Consider the following 13,462-nt stretch of genomic DNA (forward strand, 5'->3'; position numbering starts at 1 on the left):
TTGAGACCAATTAATTAATGACCTGCATGAAAATTTTTCTGACCCACCTGGGGAGATCATCTTATGTTCTTTTATTAGCTTCTTTGATTTATAAAAAACTGAATGGAAAACTAAAGGATCCTAAAAGGAATTATTATTTGTAGCCCCTTGAGAATTTTGGCTGCTATAAGAACCATAGTTAGCCCACAATTACAATGTGGGTGAAGGAGCACCTCCACTTATGGAGGGTTTAGCTGATACGGTCTTTACGTAAGTATGTGTCATTCTGATTATAAAAGAAATATTTACATGTTTACCACCTCTTCCCCAAACTAAAGATCATTACACAACCTACAAAAGATCATTACACAACCTAAAGACCGTTTAAAATCCTTAGGTAACCTGATAACGCAAAACGTTTAAAAAAATGTCCAACAGGTTAATTAACCAATTATGAATTTGCTATGTTTTAATTTTAGATTTGACACCCACGCACAACTAAATCTAACATAATTGTCAATATTACGCAAATGTGACTTCCATGGAGCTTTATAAATGGCTTAATAGTAATTTCATAGTAGTTACAATGTGGTCATATAGGATAATTATACACATGTAATAAGCATGTCCCTGCCAGAACAGATATTGTTATTTCTGCTTTGTGATTGGATGGATTTCCATCTCTTACATGTATATAAGGCAGATCTGACGGAAAGATTAGTATTCCTCTCAACAGAGAGACAAATTCTTTGAACAGTAGAGAGAAATCTTATCATCATGGGCAAAATTTACCTCCTTCTCCTAATGTTCGTAGCAGATCAGGTAGTAGGTGTCCCTCTATTCCCATCACAACAGGTAATATACTTACTCGTATGTCTGTATTACTATACTACTGCATCCATTTTTTACTCGTATGTCTGTATTACTATACTTCTGCATCTATTTTTTTATCCGTTTCTCTGTATTTCAATTTTTTTAATGGTTTACATTTTTTTGCTGCTATTTCAGATCAATTTCTCTAGTTATGCTAAAATCTTTACCTATTACTTTCATTACAAATAACTAAACAAAGCAGCAGTTTATAGTTTATTATCTCTGTACTTGGCTGATCCAGAGTCGGAGATAGTTACTGACTGGCTGACCGTATTTTATACGGGGGAAGCCTTTTATCACTTGGAACTTTGTGTAACCGGAAGTCAGATATTACACAAAAGAAGGAAGACAGCAACCCCCACTTTCCAATGGAAATACTTATGTAGTTGATGCTCGTAGCTGGCGATCCTGGCATTCGAATCCACCTAAAACCAATCAATACAAAGAGGTCACAGTATCCAATAAAGTAAAAAAAAAGTTGATTTTTAAATTCATCTGAGCATAACATCTGCAATGTTTGGATTCTCCAAGTATCTTTCATGCTTGACAAAAGATTCATAGGTGACTATTCTCTGCTCATCCTTCTGGATCTATCGGCAGCGTTCAATACTGTGGACCACCAGCTGCTCCTTAGGATGCTTCACTCCATTGGCCTAAAGGACATTGCACTCTCTTGGTTTTCTTCCTATCTCTCTGACCGCACTTTCAGTGTCTCTCATCTCCCTCTCAGTGTCGGGGTTCCTCAGGGCTCAGTCCTAGGTCCTCTTCTCTTCTCCCTCTATACTGCCCCCATTGGACAAACCATCAGCAGATTTGGTTTCCAGTACCATCTTTATGCTGATGACACCCAGCTATATACTTCTGCACGTAACATCACCCCTGCCTTAATCCAGAACACTAGTGACTGTCTCTCTGCTGTCTCTAACATCATGTCCTCTCTCTTCTTGAAACTTAATCTTTCTAAGACTGAACTTCTTGTCTTTCCACCATCTACTAACCAAACCAACCCTGACCTCGCCATCTCGGTCTGTGGGATCACTATAGCACCGGGGCAGCAGGCCCGCTGTCTTGGGGTTGTGCTGGACTCTGACCTCTCCTTTTTACCATATATTCAATCTCTTGCTCGCTCTTGCCATATGCATCTCAGAAACATCTCCAGAATCTGGCCGTTTCTGACATTTGAAACTTGTAAAATGCTAATTGTTGCACTTATTCACTCTCGACTAGACTACTGTAACTCCCAACTAATCGGTCTTCCACTCTCTAAACTCTCTCCTCTTTAATCCATTCTTAATGCAGCAGCCAGGCTCGTCTTTCAGGCCAAACGCTACACGGATGCCTCCAGTTTGTGCCAATCACTGCACTGGCTACCTGTCTCCTTTCGTATTCACTTTAAAATAATAACCCTCATCCACAAAGCTCTGAATAATGCTGCACCTCCCTATCTCTCTTCTCTCATCTCAGTCTATCGCCCTTCCCGTGCTCTTCAATCTGCCAGTGACATTAGATTAATCTCTACCTTAATTCGAACCTCCCATGCACGTATCCAGGACTTCTCCCGAGTTGCACCAATTCTCTGGAATGCCCTTCCCCAGACTCTGAGACTAATACCCACCCTCCAAAGCTTCAAACGTGCTCTTAAAACCCACCTCTTTAGGCAAGCCTATCACACTCGCTAACTGCTTGAAATGTCAACTCTCCCTTTACTAATCCATCCTATGTCCTATCTCCCATCTGTTATCTGGCAAACAGCTGATATATATCAAGCTCTAGGCTTCTCTGCAGTCTTTTTCACCTAGGACCCTGTAAATAAGATGGCGGCTGATGGCTGGTTCAAGCAGCAACATCGTTGTTTAGTAAATTATTTATTAAATTATTTTATATTGTTCCCTTATAAAGAATGGCTGGACCATTATACAACCTCTTGTGTCACCCCCTCATCCTCATAGTCTGTAAGCTCTTGTGAGCAGGGCCCTCACTCCTATTGTTCCATATGACTGTTTGTTCTTTGTATTGTAATATAGTTGTATATGTCCCCTATGATTTGTAAAGCGCTACGGAATTTGATGGCGCTATATAAATAAAGATTATTATATTATTATTATTATTCATAGATAATCGAAACTTTGCAGATGTGGATTATAATACACATACTTTACAGAACAAAAAAGCTCCATGAATCTCTTATAAAGGAATAATGTGAATAATTACAAATCTTCTTCTTCCCACAGCTGCCTGTACATGATTTTGGTGATAATGGTAAGTACTCTTTCTGTATTTAGGTACATTTTATAGTGGCATGCCAAATTCAGTTCTGGTTTCCTGGTGTACTGTTATACTAAGCACTAATTGCAATGCATTCCCCCTATAACTTACAAAAGATTATCTTAAGCTTGAGATTGTGTTGATATATTAACCCTAGTCTAATGGTCTCAAAATTTTTGATGAACCTAAACTAAATAAAATCACACTTAATTAGGAAGAAGATCCCAATATTTTCATCCTTTGATGTAGTAAGGGATAACAATAGTTATGAAGATCTAGCAGGCCCATTGTTTTATTGTATATATAATCCAAAATACTACATTGGGAACATGGTGGAGTTATTTGTTCCTAAGATTCTATGAATAACACATTCAGTAGCTTAATCAGTAATATTTTATTAATTTAGAAAATATTTACTATTCTAACATTTTATAAAAATCATATTTGATCTAACTGATTAATGCTAGTCATTAGAACGTGCTTCCCTTCCATTAAATGTTTTAATCATGAATCCAATTTTCCTTAATTTTAACAGAAAAAATATTAGATGAGATTAAGAAATATACCAATTCCAATCCTAACACAAGTAAGTATTTACCCTATTTCATACATAGAGATGACATATTTCACCACAAATAGTTTTTAGACTTAACTCTTAGCATTTTTGGCTTTTTATAATCTACTTTTCAAAGCCGTAAACCCTTCTATTGCCCTGCCAGCTTTGTTTTCCATGTGACAGGGTAGATATTTTCAAAATTTTCTGGCCATCTGGTTTTTATTCTTTTGATGTCCCAAATTTTATTAGTAATGAATTGTTGTTCAAAAATAAAGATTAAATATATTAATGTTTTTATTATATTGATAAAGTAAAGATTAACAATAAATCTGTTAAATATTGCTATTTTAGTTATTGGTAGAGTTACAGCTAAGAATATTATTTTACACGTTCATTTATTTACTAAAGATCAATATTTAATCAATAATAATCTCACTATATATGTAATTGTACAAATTAAAGATGTGAAAGATGGAGAAGAACTTGTGGGAACCTTCAGCAAAATAGCAGCGGCCAATAAAGGTAACAACTCTTGTACAGTAGAAGTAAACTGATGATAAGATGATAGAAAGTCTAAACTAAATAATTCTTGTAAAAAAATGGAAAAGCTTCTAGGATTCGAGAAGAGTGGGTAATAAAGAAAGTCTTATCTCAGTTACTTTGTCTCTTGTCTCCTTATCAATACTATGAGCTGGTGGTGTTGGCGGTCATGTGACATTGGCTTTGGCCAAAATAAATTTCAATGTTTCGTAACTTTTCTGCTTCTGTAACCACTGAATTTCGACGGAAGTCACATGACTGCAAACATTCTTAGCCCAGCCAGAAATGTCAACAAGGAGGTTGGTGGACACTAATGTATACTTATATAGTGATATCAGTATTGTTCTTATATTTTTCCTTTAGGTATTTCTAAGCCTGTACACGATGGAGACATACTGATAAAAAGTGGACGCAGTGCTAGTGACTGTACACAGTGCTTTTGGACCAAATCTGCAGACGGGCTAGTCTATGTACCCTACAACCTCTCCTCTGATTATGGTCAGTTATTTTCTGATTTATTTCAAACATAACGGGAAATTGTTTATTGTATATATTTCCATCCTTCATATATATATATTCTTCTTACCTCCAGGTGATTCTCATCTCAAAGTGTTTCAGACTGCCATGGATGAATATGAGACGCTCACCTGTGTTAGATTTGTAAATCGAACAACAGAGAAAGACTACCTCAACATTGTGTCCAGACAGGGGTAGGTTTATCTATTTATATAATCTATCTTTTCTGTATATAAAGTACATTGGGGCACATTTACTAAGGGTTGCACGCTCACTTTTATCGGAATGTGCACCGTTTTGGGGCTAAAACGGTTTGCACATGTATTTAAGAAGTGTATGTTCTGGGATTGTGGCACATGTGACCCTGTGTGCCGGCTTCCATGCTACACAAATTGGGGGGCGTGTCATCGCATTGTCCGACTGATTCAGACGGAGCACGGGATTTAACTTTCAAATTGTGTCACAAGTCCATGCACTAAGATACACCGCTAAAAAGATGATGACCTAAAAGATGTTGGATCTAAAGAGGGAAGCAACACTTTCATGTCTTCGGGTCACGATTTATATAAATCGTGGCACGGTGCATTATCGTCGAACAATGTATTTTCTTTGAACTCCAGCAGCAATGTAAGTAAATGTGCCCCATTATATTCACTGCTTGTTGTAATAGGAAGAGGTTTCTTTTTAATACACATCTTTCTATATGGTTTATAGAGATTGGTAACTCTTGATGTAAAGATTGTTATATTTTGGACCCAAATGCACATTCTCTTTTTAGTTTTTAATATGATGTAAAATGTTTTGTGGTGCTATAGACCTGATGTTATCGACATCTAAAGTTACACTCCCCTAATGGGAGGAGATTACTGGAAAATAGGAAAAGAAAAAAGCTTTTACAACATAAAACATATTATTAATTAAGATTGTACAACTATAATTAATTACTATAATATTTTACAGTACGTTGTTGATAATAGTAGATTTATGTTAAATATGTAACTTTAAGATGATTTGTAGCTGAAATAAAAAATAAAGTAAAAAAAAGTTAGCAGATATCCCTGCTAATAATGAAGACCTCCCAAAATATAAGAAAAAAAGTTAAACCCCCCATAGAGTCTAAAACTGACTCACGGCAGGCACAATATGACTCTGCTCACCTTATTTTTTACATGATTTTGGAATTTTTTTTATTGCAGATAAATTATATATAAAAGAGGGAATTCTAGCTGGAATATTTTATACCCCACCGGAGGGGGAATGGGCGGGGTAACTAAATGGGGTAAAAAGTGGTAACAAGTTTCCTTTGAAGTCCAACAATTCCAATTTTTTCCTACAACATTAGCTGCTGATTGAAAACTAAAACATTATCATACACAATAGATGATTTGTTGACTTATACATTTATCTATGCATGGCAAAAAACGAGAAAAGAATTTAATTTTCTGTTACTTCTACAATATGTCCTTCTTTTTGCTTATACTTTGAGAATCGTCTCACCAAATATAAAAAATAAAGCATTTTCATATCTATTCAGGTGTTACTCATATGTTGGGCGAATAGGAGGAAGTCAGTGGGTTGGACTAGATACTGCAGGTTGTATGTATAGAGGAACTGTACAACATGAGCTAAACCATGTGCTGGGGTTCAACCATGAACATAGGAGGAGCGACCGGGATAATTATGTCACCATCAACTACCAGTATATTTCCCCAGGTAAGGAACTTACTGAAAATATAATCCTATATATTATCTCTTATATTTGATGTTTTTATCATTAAAAATATGTGATAAGAGTTGACAACAATTAAAACGAGTGACACATCCCAATTACTAGACTAATACAGTTATATCGTTGTATAGGTGATTGGTCACAATTTGGAAAAGTCAACACCAATAATCTTGGCCTGGAGTATGACTTTGAATCCGTGATGCATTATGAAAGGTAAAACCACAATTTCTTTCTTTATTAGTGATAACATGTAATTATTATAAATGTAAGAATTGTTATTATTATAATGACATGAAATATTTTCTCATATGATGGATAATAATCTCACAATTTCATGTTTCAATCTTGTTCCTCTCTTTCCGGTATCTCCCAGTTGGGCATTCTCTAACACTTCAGGACAACTCACCATTGTACCCAAACGAAACCCAAATGTCCGAATTGGACAACGTGATGGTATAAGTGTTCTGGATGTTGCTAAAATCAATCGATTGTACCAATGCAGTAAGTTCTACAATTTTCAAATCCTTTACCCAAAACTTTTCACTCTGTAATCTGTGAATCATAATGGACCAATAGAGATGTTATACATGTTATGTTATCATCCAATCAATAACATGAATTACTTTTTTCTCTTTTAGATGTCTGTGCCACGTTACATAATAAGGACAGTGGAATTCTGACCTCAGCCAATTACCCATCAGCCTACCCCCATGGTGCCAACTGTGTTTGGCTGATCAGAACACCATCAGGACAGGTACAGTACTTAAGAAGCATGACCTGTCACATAGAACCAAAATTATCTCTCAGAAATAAAGATTTTTTAAAATACATATATGCGGTGATATTACAGACAATATGTCGCAGGGATGAAAGAAGGAAAAAAGATGCAATGGCAAAAAAGACACAAAGTTACATAGTTCTGTTCATTCCCTGTGTGCTTGCCCCCTACCGTCTTTTCTTTTAGGCTGCAATAGTAGTATAATGTCCATAGAAGGATAATCCTTCTATTTAATTGGCTGAGTGAGTAGCACATCTGCCTTGCAGCACTGGGGTCCTGGGTTCGAATCCCACCCAGGTGATATTACAGACAATATGTCGTAGGGATGAAAGAAGGAAAAAAGATGCAATGGCAAAAAAGACACAAAGTTACATAGTTCTGTTCATTCCCTGTGTGCTTGCCCCCTACCGTCTTTTCTTTTAGGCTGCAATAGTAGTATAATGTCCATAGAAGGATAATCCTTCTCTTTAATTGGCTGAGTGAGTAGCACATCTGCCTTGCAGCACTGGGGTCCTGGGTTCGAATCCCACCCAGGTCAACATCTGCAAAGAGTTTGTATGTTCTCTCCATGTTTGCGTGGGTTTCCTCCGGTTTCCAGGTACTCCATGTTTACATGTGACTGTTATCTGAAAGCCGACATTCTTTTTGAAAATTACAATCTGCCTGGAAGAGAAGGCGAGAAGTGATTACAAATCGGACTGTGAACTCTGATGGCTGGCTGACTGGCTCCTTTGTCTCCCCGGCAGATCATAAGTAAAGACAGAAACTGAAAAGTAGATCTAGGCAGCAACAAGGAGAGTATAGACTTTAGGACATTTTTTAACACTATTGTTCGTTAATTTGAGTTCATATCTATTTGTTTCCAGGTTTCATTGAACTTTGATGCCTTTGATCTCCAGTCATCTCCTAATTGTAAATCAGACTACGTGAAGATCTATGATGGTCCCTCTAAGAGATCTCCTGTGTTGCTGGACAAAACCTGTGGAACTGGACGGATACCTCCGATTGTTGGAACTACTAACCAATTACTGGTGGAGTTCTCCAGTGATAGCAGTGTTGCTGGGGTCGGCTTCAAAGCTTCATATAGCTCGGGTATAGTCCTACATTCACATTCTCAAAAACATTTTTGCTTTATTTTTGCTTTACCAATTACAATGTTACAACATGCTAATCCAAAAGCCCTTCTATTTTAGGCATTAAACTCATAGGGGCAGATTTATCAAGCTATCTGAAAGTCAGAATATTAAGAGTTTCCCATGGCAACCAATTACAGCCTCCTTTTAAAATATTCATGAGCACTGGTAAAATGAAAGCTGAGCTGTGATTGGTTGCCTTGGGTAACTAGAAATATTCTGACTTTCAGACAACTTGATAAATCTGCCCCACAGTGTTGGATTCCCAAAATGGACCATGATAAGGCCAAATGTTTTTTGTTTTTTTTAATGTTGTACTTAAGCTTAGTAAATGGGTTTATACATTTTGATAAACAGTAGTACTAGGCAAAGTGAGTTAAAGTTATGGCATGGGACAATTAAAGATTTAGAATTAGTTTAAAAATAAAATTTAAGACTATAAATTCCTCTTGTAATTACTTTTACATTCATTTTAGTTATAGTAAGTAAAGGGATCTCCTGTGGGGAAATTGCCTTTACTATGGCAGCTGGGAGGCTTAGGAAGGCTTGTAGGCATGATGATCACACACTTGGGACCTTCCATAGACTACAATATATGATTGTGGAACTATGGCATACAAATCACAAAATATAATTATAGATACACTTTTTGTACAAACATTATAACAATAAATTGTATTCCCCTTAGTGAGATGTGGAGGAACCTTTTATACACCAAACAGAGTCTTCACCAGTCCCGGACATCCCAAAAACTACCCACCAAACTTGGATTGCATCTACAATATTACAGCTCCTGTTGGAAAGAAGGTAAAGTTTTCTTTAATAGATTTATGTTCTAGAAATATAGAATATACTGATATACTTCCCTAAATTAACACTGTATAATATTGTACAGTGAGCTCATGAATTATTCACATGTTATAGTCTTATCCTTTACACTAGATGACAATTATATTATGATCACATTACATTGTTCCTTTCTGATCTTTACAGGTCCAGTTGGCCATTACTGATCTTGAGCTAGAAGATGGTCGATGGTGCCAATACGACAGGGTAGAGGTCACCGATGGCATCATTGAATATGGTCCAGCATGTGGTAATGAAAGGTTCCCAGTCTTGACCTCTCTTGGGAATAACATGGTGCTGAGATTTGCTAGTGATAAGGCTGAAGAGTATAAAGGATTTAAAGCGTCCTATACATTTGGTGAGTATTACAGATCTGTCCCATATTCCTCAGATACGGTCATCTACATGCAGTTTTTTAGCTTGTCATCACTTTGTATAGAGATTTTTATGAACAAAAATACCAAAAATATCCTATAATAAATCTCCCAGAGCCATATATTTTATTTTTTCCTTAGCAGTAAAACAAAAACTTTTAGTTTTCACCAGATTGTCATAAAAAAATAACATGTCTTAAATTGTGTAGATTCAGAATGATAAGAGTGTCTAATACTGTATATCTGTCTGTGTATTTCTTCACAGTATAAAAGCCGTGCATCGGACAGTAACATAATTCATGAGGATTTGATCTAAAAAAAGATTTTACAAGGAAACTGAAGAAACATCATTGTTACGCTACTGACTCTCTTTCACGGAATCAAATCTTAATAGAAATATACCAATTAAGAAATTATTACTTTTCTCTTGCCCCCTTCTCGCTTGTCTTGTCGATAAAAAGTAATTCAATAAAGTTTCTTTTTGCATGATCTATGATATGTTCAGTCTGAAATCATTTTCAAAGCATGAATATCTGTGTGTGATAATGGGAGGGTGTGTGATAATGCCTGCCATGTAAATGCTAGTAAGGCATTAATGTGTGATATAAGGGCCTGGTCCAGGCTCATTGCTTTTGATAAAATAAGGTTCAAGTACCCTAGGGGGTCTAAAATTAACCCTTTCAGGAACTGGCCCTTTTTTGTTTTTTCATTTTCATTTTTTACTCCCCATGATCAAAAATCCATAACTTTTTTATTTTTCCATGTACAGAGCTGTGTGACGGATTATTTTCTGCGTAACAAATTGCACTTCATAGAGATTGTATTGAATATTCCATGCCGTGTACTAGGAAGCGGGAAAAAAATTCCAAATGCAGTGAAATTGGTAAAAAAAACGCATTTGTGCCACCTTCTTGTGGGCTTGGATCTTACGTATTTCACTGTGCGCCCCAAATGACAGGTCTACTTTATTCTTTGGGTCGGTTTGATTACGGGGATACCAAATTTGTATAGGTTTTATAATGTTTTCATACATTTAAAAAAATTAAAACCTCCTGTACAAAAATTTTTTATGGGATTTTGCCATCTTCTGGCGCTAATAACTTTTTTATACTTTGGTGTACTGAGCTGTGGGTGGTGTATTTTTTGCGGATTTTGATGACGTTTACAATGTTATCAATTTTAGGACTGTTCGACCTTGTGATCACTTTTTATAGAATTTTTTAATTTTTTTAAATGACAAAAAAGTGCCATTTTCGACTTTGGGCGCGATTTTTCGTTACGGGATTAAACGCAGTGAAAAACCGTTATTATATTTTGATAGATCGGGCATTTTCGGACGCGGTGATACCTAATGTGTTTATGATTTTTACTGTTTATTTATATTTATATCAGTTCTAGGGAAAGGGGGGTGATTTGAGTTTTTAGGCTTTTTTATTATAATTTTTTTTTTTTTTAACTTTTTTTTATTTTTATTTTTAGTACTTTTCAGACTCCCTAGGGTACTTTAACCCTAGGGGGTCTGCACGATCCTATCATATACTGCCATACCACAGTATGGCAGTATATGTTGATTTTACTACTCATACATTACAATGTGCTAATAGCACATTGTAATGCATGGGTTAACCCGAAGTAGCCTCGGGTCTTCGCGAGACCCGAGGTTACCATGGCGATGGATCGCCGCTCCCCGATGACGTCACGGGGAGCGGTGATTCTCGAAAAGATGGCGGCGCCCACGCGCCGCCATCCTTTTGAAGCCGCCGGCAGCATTGCCGGCAGCGATCGAGGTGAAAACACCCGCGATCGGTGCTAGCACCGATCGCGGGTGTTACCGGTAAGCCTTTGCTGCAATATGCAGCAAAGACTTACCGGCTATGGAGAGGGCTCAGCGCGTGAGCCCTCTCCATGCACCCGCGGCCGACCCGTGACATGCGATTTTTTTTTAGTTAAAAAAAGTAGAAATTTCTAAAAAAAAAGTAAAAAAAAATGTTTAAAGTTTAAAAATGAAGCTCAAATCACCCTGCTTTCCCTAGAAGTGACATTAGCAAAATCATAAACATGTTTGGTATCATCACGTCCAAAAATGTCCACCTATCAAAATATAAAAATTGTTTTCCTGAAATGAGAAATAGCATCTAAATGTCAGAATAGCCACTTTTTCACCAATTAGCACCACACATTTTTTTGAATAAAAATTCATCAAAAGGTTGTACATTCCCCCAAATAGGTGCATAGAGAATATCATCTTGTCCACCAAAAAATTGTATCTTACACTGCTCCGTACACCAAAATATAAAAAGTGTCAGAATAGGGCAAAATCTAGGTTTTTATGTATAAAAGGTTCTAGTTTAATTTAAAATCTATTAAAACATGATAAAATCTATATAAATTTATTGGTATTTCTGGGATCATACCAACCCAAAGAATACATTTGTGGTGTCATTTGGAGTGCAGGGTGAATATTGTAAAAACAAAGCCAAAGTAAAAATGACACATGTCCAGCTTCCCAAGACACAACATGGAATATTTTATGAAAGCACACAAACGAAAAATGGCAGTGGTATTAAGGGATTAAGGCTAGTTGTCCTTGAGTGAGTTCGGTTTGAGAAACTCTCCCTGTTTTTGGAAGCTTTTCCGGAAAAAACCTTTGATCCCTGGACTGAACTGCACATGTCAGATAAGTCCATTGATTAGTGCCTCAGACAAAAATTGCTCCTTGGCAAAGGACTAAAGCTTCATTTACACAGCCATGAGCTCACCTGGACCGGATTCCGGGAATAGCATAGAGCTGGGAATAGAAGGGAGGTACAGTGAGCACTCCCCAAGCATCGCTTTCACATGGTGCAATTCTATAAAAAACTGGACTTGTCCTACATTTTTGGTAGTATGAATGGGGCCAAGTAGATTCTCTACATGCTTTGTAATGATTATTGAATTATGGAGTGGACCTATAGATTGGTCCTTTATTTGACCTGATGAAGGGGGTAATACATCCCCGAAACATGTTGTCCCTTGTCAACATATATGTGAAATAAATGTCTAATTGAATACATATGTATTTTCTTGTTACTACCCACTTTCTATATGACATTAAGTAGCGCGCAAAGATTATTCTGGTATTTCTAGACCCTATGTTATTATTTGTTCCTCTAAGGACTCTGTGCCTTTGAACCAGAACTCGCAGCAACTTTGCTGTCCTTCTGACTATCTCACTGGGGAACAGCATTTCTCTTCATTGTCTTTCAAAAATCACTTTACATTTGGAGCGTGGTGTAACTATACTCTGACTGATTTATCGAGTTTGGCATAGAGATGTTGGGCCCCTTAGGCATCGGAGGACATGACATACGCGGACCTAATGAGACTCCAGATCGGATGAGAACACCAGGATATTGTCTGGGTAGACAATGAAACAAGTGTAGAGCAGGTCTCTAAAAATATCATTGACAAATTCCTGGAACACTGCTGGGGCAAAGGCATGACAAGATACTCAAATTGTCCGTCACTAGTATTGAAGACAGTCATCCATTCACCGCATTCACAGATACGGATGAGGTTTTAGGCCCCTTGCAGATCCAGCATTGTGAAAAACTTGGAACCCTGCTGGCAGTCAAAAAGTTCTTTGATCAGAAGCAGGGGATAGCGGTTTTTCATTGAGACCGTGGTAATCAATGCAAGGACGAAGGGAGCCATCTTAGCAATGTAGAAGAATCCTGCACCAGCATGAGTAGATGATTTGTGGATGAACCCCTTCTGCAGATTCTCCTCCATTTAGGATGAACTTGCTGTGATCTCGATTACGGTGAGTGGATATACCTATCCTCGTGGAGGAGATGTGCCTGGTAACAGTTCGATAGGGCAGTCGTAGGGTCG

General features: G+C 37.1%; 1 protein-coding gene across 1 annotated transcript; it reads left to right on the plus strand.

Moving 5' to 3' along the window:
* The first annotated feature begins 756 nt into the window (after positions 1 to 756).
* On the plus strand, positions 757 to 12,793 carry LOC140070158 (embryonic protein UVS.2-like). Its single transcript, XM_072116495.1, has 14 exons — positions 757 to 834; positions 3,084 to 3,111; positions 3,653 to 3,703; positions 4,136 to 4,195; positions 4,577 to 4,711; positions 4,806 to 4,923; positions 6,264 to 6,442; positions 6,590 to 6,671; positions 6,832 to 6,959; positions 7,097 to 7,212; positions 8,103 to 8,328; positions 9,058 to 9,176; positions 9,363 to 9,573; positions 12,744 to 12,793. Exons 1-14 carry the CDS (start codon positions 757 to 759, stop codon positions 12,791 to 12,793), a joined length of 1,581 nt encoding a protein of 526 aa, XP_071972596.1.
* Positions 12,794 to 13,462: the final 669 nt, after the last annotated feature.

Source organism: Engystomops pustulosus, chromosome 7 (assembly GCF_040894005.1).
Source record: "Engystomops pustulosus chromosome 7, aEngPut4.maternal, whole genome shotgun sequence".
Taxonomy (NCBI): Eukaryota; Metazoa; Chordata; class Amphibia; order Anura; family Leptodactylidae; genus Engystomops; species Engystomops pustulosus.

Bases quoted from the DNA above. Each gene is read 5' to 3' on its own strand.
- LOC140070158 (XM_072116495.1), top strand. From the start codon at position 757: ATGGGCAAAATTTACCTCCTTCTCCTAATGTTCGTAGCAGATCAGGTA. The intron at 3,704-4,135 runs GTAAGTATTTAC...TACAAATTAAAG, and splicing joins CAATTCCAATCCTAACACAA to ATGTGAAAGATGGAGAAGAA. The intron at 8,329-9,057 runs GTATAGTCCTAC...TATTCCCCTTAG, and splicing joins CAAAGCTTCATATAGCTCGG to TGAGATGTGGAGGAACCTTT.